General features: G+C 40.7%; 2 protein-coding genes across 3 annotated transcripts; one reads left to right on the forward strand and one right to left on the reverse strand.

Annotated features, from left to right (window-relative positions):
- Positions 1-4,049: 4,049 nt before the first annotated feature.
- Positions 4,050-6,461, reverse strand: LOC149989446 (uncharacterized). Its single transcript, XM_090250159.1, has 2 exons — positions 5,064-6,461; positions 4,050-4,783 (listed from the first exon to the last, which is right to left on the reverse strand). The coding sequence occupies exon 1, from the start codon at positions 6,367-6,369 to the stop codon at positions 5,458-5,460; it is 912 nt and encodes a 303-aa protein (XP_090106285.1). The 5' UTR covers positions 6,370-6,461; the 3' UTR covers positions 4,050-4,783; positions 5,064-5,457.
- Positions 6,462-9,418: 2,957 nt separating this feature from the next.
- LOC112281304 (uncharacterized) lies at positions 9,419-14,417 on the forward strand. Of its 2 annotated transcripts, none has more exons than XM_024517663.3 (5): positions 9,419-12,034; positions 12,322-12,411; positions 12,596-12,777; positions 12,963-13,404; positions 13,690-14,417. In XM_024517663.3, exons 1-5 carry the CDS (start codon positions 10,949-10,951, stop codon positions 13,879-13,881), a joined length of 1,992 nt encoding a protein of 663 aa, XP_024373431.1. In that variant the 5' UTR covers positions 9,419-10,948; the 3' UTR covers positions 13,882-14,417. The 2 variants fall into 2 exon arrangements, with proteins under 2 accessions (XP_024373431.1, XP_073389563.1); XM_073533462.2 differs by having other exon boundaries at positions 9,453-12,034; positions 13,696-14,417.
- The last annotated feature ends 3,753 nt before the right edge of the window (positions 14,418-18,170 follow it).

Genomic DNA, 18,170 nt, shown 5'->3' on the forward strand with positions numbered 1-18,170 from the left:
TGCCGACAAATTAGCCGGAAGATTAGCGAGAGCCAGAGCGAGAACGATGAACTCACTCTCTAGCGAGAGAGATCGATACGATCGATACAAGAGCAAGAGAGGGAGAGATGGGATTTGTTTAATGCTGAGAGTTGCAAGAGTAGCAGTGCATCACAACAGCCACAGCGTCGATAAATAAGTACGCGCAATCAGAGGTGAGAACCATGAAGACGAGGGATCTGGCAACGCTTCTTCGATGCTGAGCAGGCCCTTCCCCTCCCCCGTATTGATGGCAGAGTTCGTAAGGGAATGTTGGGTGTTAAGTTATTGGATTAGTGCAGACAATCGCTGTTGTTAGTTTGCATTCAAGAGCTTACGGCGGCTCCCGTCCTTGGGATGACGAATCCTTGTTTGTTGTCTGCAGGAGCATCGTTTTTTTGATTTTTTTCGCCCAGTTGGGGGATTTCAGAATAAACCTAAACCCGGTCGTATCGCATTTGCCATGGTCATTAGTAACCGGATTGCGGAAACGATGCCATTGCTCAATTGTGTTCTGTCTTGGTTTCCCATCGCCGCCGATGCGATCATGATGGTTATCTGACTGGGTTGGATATTTTGGGCCGTCTTGCTCCAGAGCAGTCGTCAGTGGTCTATCAATTGACTTCAGCTGTGTGCAATGGGATCGCAACCTCGGTGACGCTGGAGGGGATCCGTCCTGGTCCGGTGAGCCTTTTATGGAAACACCGTCAGCTCATTTCTTTGCAAATTTCTTTGCCATCAGTTTCTCATTCGCAATAATAGCATGAAATAGTGTTTATTTTGCTTTGGGACTTCAAAGCAAACTTTTCATGATATCGTTTCATCGGCCAATCGCTTCGGTGTTAAAGTTCTTGGCTACGTTGTGACAGAGCGTGAAGCAGATGTATTCACCAGAAATCACTCGTGTTCAACTCAACCTGGATTCACAAGCTGTTCTTGGACTTATCAGCAGAAGATTTAGCAATTATTGCAAGGTTACGAGGTTGGATAGGTGGGCCACGGGAAGTAGCAATGAAGAGATGCTGAATGCATTCTCAGTGAAACGCTTCGTGTGCGTGATGGAGGTTCGACTTGTCGCCGTTTCGCCATGTCAAGTCTGTCAGTCCTTTTTGTTTTTTTGCTTTCTTCCATTCGTCCGACTATTGTGGGAATGGCTTCCATGATGTTGTCGTTTACTGCGGTGTTCCTGTATCATTGCTGTCATTGATTCCTTTCGCATGGGCATTGGCGGCGTGCTGTGTACCTGTGCAAAGTGCATGTCTCACAAGGTTGAATGTGGACTGTAACGTTCAGAGTTTATCACCCATGAACGTGACCATTGTGTTAGCCGAAGAGCAAACCTTCGTTTCATGGACCCAGACACTTCCCATTCCACCCGAGTCGCAAAAATATGAATCCAAGCTATGATATAAATTTGTCAGTGCAACACACCTACGGCGTCGAGAGGAAGGGCATGAATGTGAGAGATGGCATTTTTTTGCATTGCAGCGAGTAACCTCAGTGCCGTAGCGAAGATGGTGAAGGCTATCAGCTCTGCGCATCGATATCAACATTATCATATTCTCGCTCTGCTGGAATTCACAACGAATGCGCAAAACAATTGTCAATTACACAAACACTTTAAGCAAATTCTATCTGTATAAAGACATGCCGCTGTTATCTAGTAGCCACTTTCTCGTAAGCCAGGCTCTTCGAGATAGTGTGAACACTGCAGATAGTCAAAAATTTGGCGTTACATGCGTGAAGATAGAGTTCGTCCAAAACTTCGATTCTCCACAGGAACCCATTTTTATGACTGCCCCTTGAATTTTCCTCTCCTGTCGCCTAGGAATGACATTGTTTCGGTGCAATCTTGATGACCTCCATCCCCTCGTCATCATGGCTTGCTCTCAATTTCGTCTCTAGTGCTACTCTCCCACACTCGACAGAACCACAGGCACTCATTGCTGCAGCTCCAACCACAATCCACTGCAGCGCAAATCAAGAACGCAGCAACACAACAGAATCCGCTGCAAAGTAATCGCTCTCCAGTGCCCTCACGATCTAACCACACCCTGTCCCTCCGCAGCCCATCATCAGCTCTAAACCCATCTTCTCTCCGTTTTTATTTCAAACTCTGCAAACTTGCAAACCCCGTAACAGCCACGTCAACCAACGTCACTGCGCCTCTCGATCACAATCAATCTGCAGCTCCACTTTGCTCTCCTAATATGCAGCCAAACATCGAGAGAATGCGAAAGAAAAGAGAGAGAGAGGAGCAGGGGGGGAAGGAAAGCAGGGTGTTGCAGATTTTCTTCTGACGATGACGACGACGAGGGGGGGGGGGGATGGGATGACGACGATGAGGGAGGTGGTGATGATGACGATGATGAGGGAAGTGCAATGAAAAGCCGCGCGGTGGGAGACGAGCAGCTCTCAAGAGCAGATCCCAGATCTCATGATTGCCAGAGCTGCCTTGATGGTGGTGGAGTACACACACTGCCCCCCACTCATCACCACCACCACCTCCATCACCTCCTCCCTCCTCCTCCTCCTCCTCCTCCTCTCCCCTCCCTTCCCTTCCCTTCCTCCCTCCACGACGACGACCAACTCACACGCATCCTCCCCCTCTCTCCTTCTCCTTCTTCTCGCACCTCCTCTACTCAACCCACCCTCAACCCAATTCTCCCCATCACTTGATCCAATCTCCGCCGCACCGGCAACAGCGACAAGCATGCCCGCGTGGTGAGGGGAGGCATGGCATGCTCGGAGGTGAGCAAACGCGGCGTCGGTTCCGCCATGGCCTGCGCCAGTGGCGACACAACAAACCCTAAACGAGGGAGGGAGGGACGAGGCAGGGAAGAATGAAGACCGCGGTGTGCAAGGAGCCGATGGGAGGAAGGAGATCGTTGCTTCGTGGATGATAGCCGAAGTATGGATGAATTGTTTTTAACGACATCCGTCGCTTACGGCTTTGTTTTTGTTCACTGTAGAAACAATGTTCTTAAGAACTCATCAATCTGATAAAACTGGTTCTGTGTGTTCGTTTATCTTTGACAAGTTCTTGTTATGTACTTTTGACAGTGATGATGATTATTATTTTATTTTCATTTTCATTTGTACATCTTTTTAAAATAAAATTTAAAACATAGAGTATACTAATTTGTTAGTGTATCATTTATTGTTTTTAATGTTACTTTGTTTTAAATACATATTAAATATAATAGACATTTAATGAATAATTTTCTAATTCATCATCCCTGGTAGATTAGAGCTTTGAGAAAACATATGATTTACAAATTTATAAAAATATAATTACATATAATAAAAAAAATTAAAATGATTATAACTCTTACACAAACAAATAGTGATGTTATTATAATGCAATCAAAAAAATTGCTCTTCAAAATATATAAGTATTTTAAAAATTGAAGACAATTAAGTAGTAAATTACATCAAAATACTTAAATCCTATTAATTTAATGGTTTTCTATTTTTTATATAATACTCAATACATTGAATGTAGAGTATATTCCTAAAATTATCAAACATTCTAATTAAAATCAGTTTTTTTTGGACAGAATATCATCTTACTTTGTCATGAAAACTTAGTTATATAAAATACAGAAGATTAGATGTTACTACCAAAATGTATCAAAGAATCAAATTCGAAGTCTTAATATTTTTTCAATAAGAACCATACAAAAACTGTGAATATAGTATTACTATCCATCAAAAAATAATTTTGAGACAATCGAATTCAAAATTACTCCAATCAATAGACCATTGAACAAGTCAATTACTCACAATTTATTTAATCCAATCAAATTCAATACAATAATCAATATCAACTATTATTTATATTAAGTCATTCAAAACAAAACCACAGGATTTGTATATTTTTGCTTTATACTTTTTACAGTAATAAGTATCATTACAGATATTTGTATTTTCATATTTCAATTTTTGTTTTGGATTAGCATGTGTTATACTAATAACACACACACACACACACATATATGTATAAATATATTTTGTACGCTGCTTAGACATGTTTGCATTTTGTTTTATTATTATATTGTACATTGTTGTATATTAAAAATGTGCTTTCAAAACAAAATAAAGCCTTAATGCTTCTATGTATATATAGGTAGATGTATGAAACTTGTGTTGTTGAGCACACAAATAATAACACTAAATACAATGCATGGATTGTAAAACAAGTCCCTCCCAACTCCCTGCCATGCTTTATTCCTATAGCCGCATCAACCGTCAGTCATTGCTTTCTTCATAACTTCACTTCGTATAGACAATCAATGGCCCACAAAAAAGTGTTTTCAATGTGAAAGTGAAGCTTGCACGTTCAAATTTCTCACAATTAGAGGCACCATCAGCATTGCACACACATCTTCAAATGATTTGCTTCTTTTTCCCCCTTCACACAAAAGTTTTCCATTTCCCATGCAGGCAAACTCCATATCACAAAAAAGTGCATCAAATCACAAATACATGAGAACCTCCCCAAAACACTCATGCAACTCCCCAGTTTATCTACCATTCGAACTTATTATTCTTCTTATTGATTATTATTGTTATAATGACATAACCCAGTTATTCGATGCTTCAATCACTGCTCAACTGCGCCGACATGAGAATGCAACCCTGCATCGTCTGGGTGGAGAAGGACGACCTACCCACAAAAAGCGAAGCCTTCCAAGGCCACGCCTTGATGCACAACCAGTTTCTTCTTCTTCTTCTTCTTCTTCTTCATGCAGTCCAGCGTCCGCTTCACCGCAATGCAGAAGAAGATGAAGAAGAAGAGATAGACAGTTAGATAGATAGAAAAATGCAAATGAGAGAAGGAAAGAGAGGGAGGGAGAAAGGATTCATTCATGCATGCATTCATTCTTTCTTTCTCTCTCTCTCTCTCTCTCTCTCTCTGACATTCACTATCTGATCATGTGTGGTCGTCCTTTGCTTTTGCTTTTGAGAGTGAGTGAGAGTGAGAGAGCAGTGAGTGAGTGAGTGAGAGAGTGACAAGGATGGATCGATCGAACAGGGCTAACCAGGCGTTCTGGGTCTTCACTGCGATCAGCGTTGGTCCACCAGACGGGAACGGAGGGGAGGGGGGTTCAAATCACCAGGACAATGATTACGGGTCGCGTCACAATCGCTCTTTTGACTCTTCAGGTCTCGAGATCACCAAACTCGCCTGCTGCTACTGCTACTGCAACCAGGCAAGGCAATGCAATGCAAGGCACGGCAGTAGTAGCAGGAAACCAGCAGCATCAGCATCAGCGCACACGCTGATAATTCAACTCTTTCGACTCCTCCTCTTCTGAGCGCTCTGCTCTGCATACATGCAGACATCCGCCTTTTTCCCGGACTCCCATTCATCCAAAAGTTGCGGCCGCGAGCACTAATCACACCACTTCCGCGCATCGAGATCCATGCCGGTTATTATATACCCCCCCCCTTATTTTCCTCGTCAATATTACACCCCCAGGTCGCGGGCTCTGCAGTGAAATCTCCGCGCCGCGATGAGAAGTCTTTCCAGGTGCCTAGATCCGCGGTTCTGCGCCTCGCGTTGAGGGTCGTGCCCCCACTAGGTCTACCTGCCGCGGCGGACAAAGCCACCAACCGGACGTGTGCAGTAAATTCGGTGGGGCTTCGTGAGACAGAGAGAGAGAGAGAGAGAGAGAGAGAATGTATGTGAATGTATGTGTGAGAGAGAGAATGTATGTGGGTGTGTATGTGAAGAGAGGGTAATTGTAGCTTCTCAATAAGGATCCTCCTGTCTCTCTCGCTCTCTGGTGTGGAGAAACAGTGATGGTATGGCCGTGTGTGATGGCTGTCCCAAACGAGGTTGATGGGATGGTTGTTGTGACGCAGCCGCGTCTGTGAGCGAGTTGCGCAGAGCAACGACCAGCGGCGGAGATCGTGGCTTGCTGTGAAGATCACATATTGTTTGCAATGGATGATATTAATTAACAAAAACCTGGTAAACCCGCAGCCCCACGGTTTAGGGGAATGGGGGCCATGCCAGCGTGCGTGCGTGCGTGCGTCTCGCGTTACTGAGAGAGAGATTGCGGGCGTCGTCGTCCTCGTCCCATGCGTTGTCCCGCTGCTCCATGCGCCTCGCGATCGCTGTGCGTCGGAGTCTCTCCACCCCAATTCATCGCGGCCCCTGTTCTTTTTATTCCTGTTTTTGTTTTTCTTCATTGCCATGATCTTCGTCGTCGTCGTCGTCGTCGTCGTCGTCGTCATCGCCAAAGCGATTGAGCTTCCACGTGGGCTCTGACCACAAGACGCCGGCGTGGGAGGGGACAAGACTCTCTCGCTCCCCTCTCTTCCAGACTCGGCCGTTCCCATCACTGGTTACGTTCTTTCACATGTTTTCAGATGATTAATAACACAATCAGCTATGTGAAATCAAAACCGTGTGTATGTGTGTACATATATATGTATATATATATATATATATATATAATTAAAACAATATAAATGTATATAAAAATGTAGTTTTACTACCAAAAATTTCAGTTTTTGATATAGAATATATAATGTAATTATATTTATATAAGAAGTATTGTTTTATGAATTTTATCATATGATACATAATTTCCAAACAACCAAAAAAGATGCGTAATTTTTTTTTTTTACTTTTTCAAGGAACTGTTGTTAAGCATTTTTTTCATTTTCATTACATATTACAAATACCATGCATTGTTAAAATGAATTACTTGTTTATTTAGCATCCTAGAGACTCCTCATTTATATATATATATATATATATATATATATAACTTGTTATGGTAAATGACTGATTTTTATATATATATATATATATATATATAAATATATATAATTGTCTTACCAATAATTAATGAATATTTTAAGAACCAATTTTTTCATTGATGAGAAATTGACATTCTCTAAAGTTAAATTAAAAGCTAATTCTTATTGACTTTTATTAATTAACAAAGGCAATTAACAAAGGTTGTGTGGTTGGAACGGCCACATAGTTATATGTGATTGGGCAAGGCAAGGCTATGTGGCAAGTAGGACCATATGACTAGTAAAGTGGAAACAAGCAATCTAGGTTGTACATCCCTAGCAAGAATGATTTCTATCATGCCTTCAACATACCACTTCTAATGATTAATAACCTCAGATTATTAATTTTTTTTTGCAATAGATGATACTAATTAACAAAAGAAATATATATATACATACAAAGATTGTTGTATTTTTATACACAAAAAAAGAGTTAATAATTTTTTTTTCATTTTTATTATTTGGTAAGTAACTATACTAAGCTATAAGATTTTAGTATTAAATTTGTGTATACATTTATTTTTTAAGCATTAAGAAATGACTCAAGTTTATCAATTTTTACTAAAAAAATACCTTATTTAGAAGAAAACATCGTATATATATATATATATATATATAAAGATATATCACCATAATATTGTAATAGTCCACCAAAGCCATCATGTAGTCTCATAAGATAAACCTCTCCAACTTTTTATAGTTATTGGTGGTAGGCTAGTTTGAAACATATTTATGTGAAAAAACATTCAATGTGTACAATAATAGTCTATATCTAAAGCTGGTATATCAAATTAATGTTCTTTATTTTGTCTCTATTAGACTTACTCTTCTTAATTCTACAAATATTTTACCAAATGGTACTTAAGATTGTATTTACAATTCATATATTTGAAAGAAAAATATATTTTTTTAATAAGTTTTAGTTATAAAAAACTAGCTTTTAATATATCAAAATATAAAACAAAAGATGTTACTTTTACTATTGTTTTAAGTAGAGATTTTAAATTATAAATGTGTTAAAACATTTAATTGATTTTTATTTAAATGGACTATAAGATTTACTGCAAACTTGAAACATGATTTTTATATGTTTTGAACTTTTGTTTATTTTGATATCATTTGATTAATATTCAGTTTTTATTTTTATTTTTTAAAATAAGCTTTGTTAATTCTACATAGTCTAGAGAATTATCTTGTTAATAGCCAAAATTGCATGAAGTTTAGACTCAACTTTTAAGAACATATATTTTTTCAAATAAATGTTTACAATGTATCTATAAATTTAAATTCTTATATTCAAAAATAAAAGCTATTAAGAAAATTAGTATCACATGATCTATTTATTCTTGGATGTTTTAGTTATTTCAATTAATAACTAAAGTTTCAATAATTATATAGAGACTTGCTATTTTAGTTTTTAAATGGTTATTATCCAAGGATTTTCATGCTTTCTTAAATAAACATATAAGGTTATGGATATTACATAATATAATATCAATGTATATATATAAATATATATATCAGAATGGTCATTAGACTTGAGCTTTTACTAATTTGACCCACCCATTCTAACCATCATGAAAAAAGAATTACACCAAATTTAATTTCTCTACTACTAGATCCAAAACTAATGAAAAACAACCATACTCCTCATGATTAGCATATTCTTTATGATGTGTAGGTCAATTTAGTAAAAACCTAGATCTATTTAATATTCTCATATATATATATATATATATATATATATATTATTAGATTAACCTAAAAGTATAATAAAATGGTTCATGTGATACGAATTAAATTTGGAGGTTGTAATATGTACATATATTTATGTATTAAGTGTATTTTTTTTGAGCATGGTAAAACCAAAGATTGTCAAAAAAATATAGCTATATTTATTTTATCAATATAATAACAATGATAATAATTTCAATGACATTAAGATGCTTTTTACCTTAAATTGGAAACATGCCTCTCACAAAATATAATGCAACAATCTAATCATTTTATAAAAAATGTTTTTTTTTGGTAGTCAAACAAATTCTATCATAATTTAACAAATATATTCACACATACATACACACACACATATATATATATATATATATATGTTCAATGGATAGTCGAATTCTGTTCAACAATTAAAAAAGGTTATAGCATTAACCTTTAGCTACAATTCATTAATATCTACCCACTTAGATTTGGTTTTTGTTTTTTTACTCTTTTGTGTTTTTGATTTTGTTTTTGTTTTTCTTAGTGTTATAATGATTCATTATTATTATTATTACTATTAAAAAGTGAAAATGCGGTTATATAGGGGGGGCTATCAGACAATGTGACATCAGCCAAATTAGAAGGGGGGCGCAATGAAGTCATAAAACTCAGGGGCCAGTCTCCATCAATGCAGTAGAGTACTACCCCACTAGAAATAGTTCCCCCTTCACACTCGTCGTCTTTCCACGTCCTCCACGTCCTCGTCGTCGTCGTCGACGTTGTCTTCGTCTCAGTCGTCGTCGTCGTCGTCACTGTGAGGTGCTGCTGTTCACCCTCTTTCTTTCTCTCTCTCTCAAACTGCTTCGCAGTATTCCTCTCCTCTCTCGATTCTTTCTTTCTCGTTCTCACTTGGCAGGCAGTGCGTCCCGCCATCGCCATGGCTGCTGCGCTTGAGCTGTTGCGTCTCCTCCTGGCCCTCCTCCTCCTGTCCTCTTCCTCTTCCGCTCGTCCTCTTGCTCCTCCTCGTCGCCTCCTCACTGCCAATGTTTCCCGCAATTAACTACAGTGTGTGTGTGTCTTGGTGCTCTGCATCTGTGTTTTGGTTTGTGGTGTGCATGTACGTGCTTCCCTTTTTATTTTTATTTTTGTTTTCAATTTGGTCAGGGGCAGCGAAAGTGCGTCTACAAGCTCAGATCAGTCAGGGTGTGTGTGTGTGTGAGAGAGAGAGAGAGTGTGAGCGTTTTTGTTTTGTTTTGTTTTGTTTTGTGTTTGTATGTTTTGTTTTGTTAATATTATAGCTCTTCTCTTGTCTGTCGTTGTGATATGTGGTGGAGTGGAAATGCGGAAGTGTGGACGGTGCGTTGTGGAAGCGGAGTGAGATTTGTTGGAGGGATTGGATACGTCGAAAGTTGACGTGTGATGGTGTCCGTGCTGATCACTTACGTACTTGTATGGTTGTGTGACGTGCCTGAGGGGGTCGTTAACGTGGGCATGGCTCCGGCGTTTCTTTGAAGGTCCAAGAACGAGCATAGAGACTTCGTCAAGATAGCACATCTGCATGTACCGCTCGGCATGGTTTAAAATTCTCTTTTCAATCAAACATAGCGCGTCCAGTTCTCGAGTAACCTAGACTTCAAGCTCATTCTGGAGAGAAATGAACTTTGACGGACGCTACAGTTGGGAAACACCGTGAAGCGGCGAGGAGGAGGTGAAAACGGATTTATTTTCGCCTTTTGGCTGAATATATTTCTTCCTTTGACCACCGTCGTTCGTTATCTATCAGGGGGGGAGAAAAATCAGTTGAAATATCATCGTCAAGTTGTCGTAGTTGTTACAATTTAGCGCGCTTTGCCATTCCTTATTCAATCTCTCGTTTGTACTTGATCTTGAGACTGTCCCTCCTCTGTGTGAGAGTACCCACGCCTGTGTGTGGCAACAGTTTCCAACAAGTATTTGAGGATCGAGGAATGCGGTGGTTACAGCGGTTGGACATTGACATAGTAGGTCGGATGCTGTTGGTTGGTATATAGCAGCTGCGGGGACTGTGAGAAGGTGCCGTTGAGTATGATGTCTGGTTGTGGTGGAGGATTGTGGTGAACACTGATCTTGGCTAGATATGTGTTATTGAAGCCACGGATGATGTGCTAGGGCGTGCTTACACTTATGACATGATACCGTGCTGGTTGCATCGCTGCATGCTGCTCGGGCCGGAATTTCTGCTCTGGAGTTTGTTACACCCTGGATAGCCAAGCTTGAAAGGGGTTTCGGAGTCGGTTAAGGGGTAGAAGGAGGAGGAGATATTGTCAAAGTTGCGTGGGGAGGAGTTGAGTACTGTAGCAAGAATCTTTTAGAAAAGTATGCATATGTGTATGAGAGAGAGAGATAAGAGGTGGGAGCTTTGATGGCAACACTTCTGATGCGGACCTCCGAGCTGGCTGGTACGGAGAAGGTGGTCATTGGGAACGTAGAGCGCGCTAGGCTGCACAATGAGAAGGCTCTCGGTCAGGGTGAACAGGAAGGACATCAAAAAACATCGGCCGAAGGCCGCAGTAGGGCAAGGAAGGGCAAGTGTGGGCAGAAGAAGCTGCCACAGCGGGGTCTGGGAGTGGCACAGCTGGAGAAGTTGAGGTTGCAGGAACAGAGTAAGCAAGAAGCTGCTTGTCTAGCATCGCTACGAAGCTTGCCGTCCCTCGGGTTCACAGATCAGAATCAAAATGGTGGCATGTTCTTCCGACACCTTAAAGGTGCCATCTACCATAATCACAACACCAACCGTGGCAGTGGCCTGCCTTTCGGGAACGGTCGCTTTGGACCCCCCGACAAGCTCGTGGAGTATCTTTCCAGGGAAGGTCATCGGCACGTTGGAACTGGTACCAGGGATGAGGACATATTTCGGACTCTAATGTCGCTAGCTTCCACTGGGCACTCTAGATCAGCTTCACTTCCTCACCACGAGCGAGGCCCCTCTATTTCCAGCATGCTGCCTCGTCGCAAAGATGACTGCGACACGTCTTTCGTATGCAATAATACGCACACTGAGATTCTGGGCAATAAAGTGCATGCACCCCATTCCAGTGCTAATGATCCTAGCACTGAGGGATCACCTGCTAGGCGAGCACCTTGTGCCCTGGCTTGGGTTGCTTCCTCTCCAAACTCCATCAGGAAGCCCTCCTTCTTTTCCAGTGAACTGGTGAACCGAGCCAGCCCAGTTGACAGCCATGCATCCAATGTGGAGATGGGGGGCGAGAAGTGGTCGTCTCCAAACGTGGACACACTGAAGGAGTCTGTGCCGCACGTTTTGTCCCCCGTGTCCAACAACGATGTGGTGGAAGTTGGAGTGATGAATGCCAAGCTTTTTCCAGTGGTTGTGAAGGATGTTGCGGGGGCACCAGTATTCACTTTGACCAACGTACAATGTTACGAATCCTCTCAAGACCCCGCAATTGTTGGTCGCCTTCCACGAGATCGCACTAATGTACCCGTCGTGGTATGTGCTTCTTCCTCATCTGCTTTGTTTAATGGCAGCTAACATCTTTCTTCTCACCTCTGTTCGATTACGATAATTTGTACGTGAAGTAGGTTTCATAAATTAAATTCATAGTTTTGTTGATATATTCATAGTTTACTTATTTAATATACAGGAAACTAGGAATTATTGTTATTTTAGAGTCGGTTACTTCTCGATGTTCTCATATGAGTTCTTGGAGTATGCAGGATTTTGGTGTGGCAACTGACACAGAACTGATTGTTGAAACTTTGTTGGTTGAGTATCAGGTGGGCGCTACATCAAATAGCGACAGGCCTAAGGAGCTCTCTTCTTTCCAAAGCTTTTCAAGCAAACACTCATGGTCTCCCCCACATAAGGTCGGTTTCTCTGGCCAAGCTCTTCCAAATTGTGCCGTTGCAATTTTTTTAGGATTCTGAACAAGTCGTGAGTTTCAAACCTATACCCTTGATGTTGAAAAATTAGTATAAAAGGTGAGATTTGGTTCAATAATGTGCTCTTCGTTGCAATCTTTTAAATCAGTTCTTGTTGTCGTATGGGCAGTCAAGTGGGTGGAAACGACCATGGCAGGCTCTCCATGAGCTCACGTGTAAAGTTCAACAGTCCGATATTATGGACCTGAATGGTGAAATCGATGCATCTGATAAGGACTTTGGCTGCGGGGGCGTACCTCAAAGTCAACAACAGAGCGCAGCAGAAACACATCATTCCGACGGCATCGTACGGTGCGTAAAAGTTTCTGCCACCTAGTTACGATATCGTTATCCATGCTGCAAAGATTTACTTCAGCATGGTGGCCTTGTCTCCTTGCCCCTACACAGCTTGGTGTTTGTGTCTCCTCTTGTTGTTGTTGCACCTATTGTACGGACTGAAAACTATGGTCATCATAAAATTTTCTCCAATATTGCAGGATTGTATCAAAAGATTCCTTACCTAGCCTTCCAAAGATCAGAGTGTGTGAGTCATGCGACGATAACCGGTCTTCAAAACGAATTACTGTTCGTGATGTGAGCTTCTGTTCAGATGAAGCCCTTTTCAAAGGTTGTCGCAAAAGTGAATCGAAGAGTAAGGATAATTGTTCTATTTTCTTTCCTCCTGGTTCCCTGATTCCGAATTGGCGGAGATGTTTATCCAGCCCTGAAATTCCACTTTTTGCCGGGTCCGACCACCAGAAGTCGGGGGATTTTCTCACTCTGGGACTTTCTAGTTATCCTACAAGCCTCCATCTTGAAGTTGAAGCAAGTAGCCCAGACGCAGTAGTACCTGAAGGAAATCTTAAGATCAAACAGATGGACATACGATCTGCCAAAGAATGCCACGACGTTCATCTTCAGATGCACAACCTTCTGCAGGTAAATGCTACATCCTTGATTCTAGTGATACAATTCTGCTTTACTTCGGTTTTTGCAACAGTATTTTCGAAGGGAGTTTACAGGCTGGTTATCAATTTAGTCGATATCGAGGGGTGTATCAGGCGAAGAAGCGGCGGGTTCCTGTTCAGAGGACTATGAAAATGAATGTTGAGAACCTCCTAAAGTTACCTTGAAAATGAAAAAAGAAGAGGGAAAAAAAAAAGGGGGAACTTTCTGGCTCTTGTGAGAAGGTATGTCATTCACACTAACTTTTGTGCACGCTAGGTGCAGAATATGAAACCCTACTCCCCTTGTGTGAGGAACGAGCTCGTCAGTGGTGAGGGGCCAACTGCACATGCACACCTCGGCTACAAAATCTCTTCGTTAGCATCTGGTGGACCGACCGAGCCCTGCCACTGGCAAACTGGGAGAAAAAAGGAAGAGTCCTTGGATTTAAGGCTGAAATTGGCATTGTGAGCGCTCATTGACATCTTCAGATTGGCAGTAACTTGCCCATATGGTTAACATATCGGTAATTATCAGTAAAAGTTCGAAGCTTGGTGCTAAGAAGCATTGTTTTGTGCCGTTGTAAACTAGACGACTGTGCTCCTCATCAATCTTTTTTCAAACGGAGAGGTGTGAGCGGAACTGCTTATAATCTTTGTACAAAGCTTATTCCATTTCGAGTGTCTTTTTATTATGTGGGAGTAACAACATACGTTAGCAGTAATATCGAGTCTTAGTTCTTCCGAGACATATTTTCTCGCATTTTTTTCAGTCGAAGTCACAATCTTTCCTGCTGTATTTGGCCTGGAGGCAAGAGGTACTTAACGGAAAGTCCTCTGAAGGCGGCCAGGAAAAGGTGGTTGTGGCTCAGTTGTGTTGCAGTTGTTCCTATTGGTCACAAACAGAGCACGGTATTACTAGAAACTTTGAAAAGACTCCTGGTATGAAGTGCATTGTAAGGAGAACCAAACTTCTTCCTGTTTTTTTATTTTTTTACTTCCCCTGCACTGTGAGCTTTTTGCGACACACGCTTCTTGACATGGAAATGAGTCAAGATTCTCACAAACCTTACTCTGCTGGAAATTTGGAAGTGATTTGATATGATTCAGGAGGAAGAAGAGAGCTGATCATGTATCTCACTTGGATCTTGCAACGCGTTGGGACGAGTCGGTAAAAGTCTGCCTGCTCCTCGTCATTCTTCAAATGAAGTGATTTTTTTGTTTTTTTTTTCTTCTTCCAATAATCAGATACCCTTGTGCGACGCAGGACTACACTTACGTTGGTATATTCCTCCAACATCGTCGTCTAATTCTTCGAACATGTTAATAAACAAAAATAAGAAACAGCAAGCCCTGGGAGCCACTGTATGCGTAATACACTTCTAAGTCTCTCTGTTGTAGTAGTGGCTAACTGGACGCCAACATTGTGGTCATCAGCAGCCGTTGCAGGAGGGGGCAGTGGGTGCACACATGCTTTTACATAATGTAAGCAGGGAAAGTCCCTTTTTTTTTTTTTTTTTTTTTTTTTTTGACACAAATAGAGTTACATCTCTATTATAGGTCATTAAAAAGTTACAAACCCCAACCAAGTTTGGTTAGGGGTATTAGATATTTACCTATATACTATTGATGAATGTATCAATTGGTCCTAATAATTTCCATTTGGGTTTGTTACCTGCCCATGTTGCCAAGGTTCCATTCACACACCACTGGTGACAAAAAAGTAGAGAATATTTTGAAACTTGAAGGAGACTATGTTTTATGCACACTTGTATTTTGATCTAGGAATTCCTTTTGTAATCAACTAATTTTAGTCATATTGTGTGCTTTACTTGTTTGTGGAACAACATGAACTCGTTAAATGTTGCATCATTTCTTTCTACTCAAAGTACCTACATGACTACCTTGCAATACATAAGTTAGACTTGACTAACATGTTTGAATCTTTTGGAGATGCAATATGCAAAGATACAGTGAATCCACAAAGGGGTAAATACTGTGAGTCATTGAGACTTCTCATGCTCCCTTCTTATATGACATCAATCCAAAGAAAAACTTCTTGTCTATCCCTGCCTAAGTGCCTTTGTCTCTTTTGAAGACTAGTCCAAGACTTTGTCCAAGATCTTTGGTGCTACTCAAAAATTCATCAAGAATTTCTTTGAATGTAACCCACATTGTTATTTTCATGCCAATAGAGTTGCTCGAGTTGAATCTTGCCATTTATGGTTGAAAAATGCATGTGCCTCACTATGAAATGTGTAGAATTTGCTTAAGGATCTTCTGAGATGTAACTTAGTCTTTGCTCACTAATTGAAAAAATCCATGCCCAAACTCTTTGTACATCCTTTCTTATCTTTGTTCTCAATTGCTTGCAAGGTTTTGTTGAAAAGTTATTCTTTAATAAAATAAGCAATGATAATGCATCATTGTAAATGGTTCATTTGTGCCTTTATTTTTTCCATGCCCAGAAGCACCTCAATCACATGAGTATTCAGTAAAAAAATCTAATACTACTATGAGATAAGTCCTTGGGAAGAACTTCACATAGAGTGGCATGGATCAAATTGATGGATGCAAACTTGCTTAGACTTGTTGTCATAACTATTAACTCTTACTCCACTTGATCATGCATGTGTGCTCTCATCTCATCCCCAGGAAAGTCCTTTTCGGGTTCATTGTTTTCTGGTAGGTGGAGGATTGATGTGCAGCATGCCTGTTCCTTACTTTTCTTGTCTCTACTTCACCGCTCCCCAAATGTACAACAACCTTGCAGCAGCAGAAGCGTATACAACAAGATGAAAGATACTAGATCCCTAGTCCATTCATGTGGATGGTAAAGTATCCATTCCACTGTGTTCTAGTTTCTGCAAGTCAACCGCCTGAGTCAGACAAAGTACCTTATAATTTGAGTTCAACAGCTTTCTGCGCCAAAGCATAATCACTTGCAATTATGCCCCACCCCTCTCCCAGGTGAGGAGGGAGGATCCTCAGGCACGCTGCAGTAGGTTAGATTGATAGATCGTGGGCGGCTATCCCTCGAGAGATTAGACCAAATTAATAACGCAATATCTGAGTTTCCCCGTAACTCCTCCCGCAGAGGGCGATCAGCATATCTAGGTGCTGGATAAGGATAATCAACCCATCAATCCCTGCCGCTTGTCGCATCCGCTTGTCGCCGCGCCGGAGAGGGTTCCAGCCCCTCCCCTTGCCGAAGTACAAGCTTACTCTGCTGAGCCGTGCCACATTCATGGACCCCAAATTTAGGGCAGCCTGGAAATCTGGCCTGCCCACCTGGCCAAGGCGTTTGTAGGAGGGGTGTAATAATGAATCCCCCTTCCCACACCTCCCTCCACTTCTCCAGCTTTGTAAAAGGTGTGAGGCCTGCAAGATCTTTGTCCCCACTTCCATGGACCTCACCATTGACTTCATACAGTGGTCCTTGGCTTCCTCTTGGGAGTTGCCCCACAGCCGGCAACGAGGGGGGTTTGTCCTTGGCGTGAGGTGGAGAAGGTAAAGCCGGGTGGCGTAGCAAAGGAACTCCTCCACTGATTCTCACTTACTCTCTCACTCTCCCTCCATCACGCGATTTGAGGATGCACTTGCCTGCCCCACTGTCTGTTCCAGTGCTATTCATTCCCCCCTTGGATCCCTCTTACCGCGTCCCAAGATTCTTCCCCCTTCTCCGCAACTACAGCGCTCCGTATCTAACCTCCTCCCTATGTCTATATCTATGTGTGTGTGTGTGTGCACGTGTGTTTCCTATCTCGCTCTAACAAGCTCTGGTTCTGTGTTCACCTCTGGCGCTGTGCATTTCGTTGCGACAGGTTTTGTAGGATTTTTTAAAGCAAATTAGGGTTCGTGTGTTTTATATATATATAAAACATGAATGATAAAGTAACCTAATTTTTTACTAAATTTATCCATATGTTTAAACCATCATTGTACCCTTTCCACTCCATTTCTAGCCATTCCCTTTTTTCAACCATCGCCCCCGTTCTCAACATTTCCAACCTTCCACCCCCTATTCTTAACAATGGTTGGAAATGGGGAACAGTTGGGAACAAGGATGGAAGTTGCAAGGGTGCAATGATGGTTAAGATAGAGTGGGTTGTTTTAGTAAAAATTTGAGTCACTTTATCATTCTCCGATGTATAATACAAAGTATTTGAATATAGAATTGTTAGTGAGCTACATATAAGGAGGATGGGATAAATAAAAATCACTAAGAAATGATATAAATATTCAAAGATTTTCATGTGGAAGATTACTCGTTACATGATAGTAATAAGATGTTATTGAATATATAAAAACTTCACAAATAGAGGTATTGTTATTGCACAAAAACATACAAAATAATTTTTCCATGCATATTATTATTTTAAAAATAAATAATGTTTGTATCTAATGAATGCAAAAGCAAGGAGATTGAAAGCAAGTATAGATATAAGTACTCTAATTGTTGTGATTTCCTCTATCCTATTCAAATGTCAAATGAATATTGTATTTAAAAACTAATTGTAGTAAGGGAACATTTACAAGATTGAATATTAAACAAATGTACAAACATAAGAATTATAAAGAAAGTAGAATATATGGTAATGAAAAGATAGACATCAATTACTATGTTAGGCTTGGATAGAAAGAGATAACCAACATTTGTAGACATACATTATTTCTTTTTGTTGGCTATGCAATATATTTGTACAAATTACAAATGAATTTATTTAGGATATTGTTAATGCTATCACAATTTTTGCTACT

Source organism: Physcomitrium patens, chromosome 4 (genome assembly GCF_059467195.1).
Source record: "Physcomitrium patens ecotype Gransden chromosome 4, ASM5946719v1, whole genome shotgun sequence".
NCBI lineage: Eukaryota > Viridiplantae > Streptophyta > Bryopsida > Funariales > Funariaceae > Physcomitrium > Physcomitrium patens.

Excerpts from the sequence above, each read along its gene's own strand:
- LOC149989446 (XM_090250159.1), bottom strand. The coding sequence starts at position 6,369 with ATGGGAACGGCCGAGTCTGGAAGAGAGGGGAGCGAGAGAGTCTTGTCC.
- LOC112281304 (XM_024517663.3), top strand. The coding sequence starts at position 10,949 with ATGGCAACACTTCTGATGCGGACCTCCGAGCTGGCTGGTACGGAGAAG. Across the intron at positions 12,035-12,321 it reads GCACTAATGTACCCGTCGTG|GTGGGCGCTACATCAAATAG; the intron begins GTATGTGCTTCT and ends GTTGAGTATCAG. Across the intron at positions 12,778-12,962 it reads CATTCCGACGGCATCGTACG|GATTGTATCAAAAGATTCCT; the intron begins GTGCGTAAAAGT and ends CCAATATTGCAG.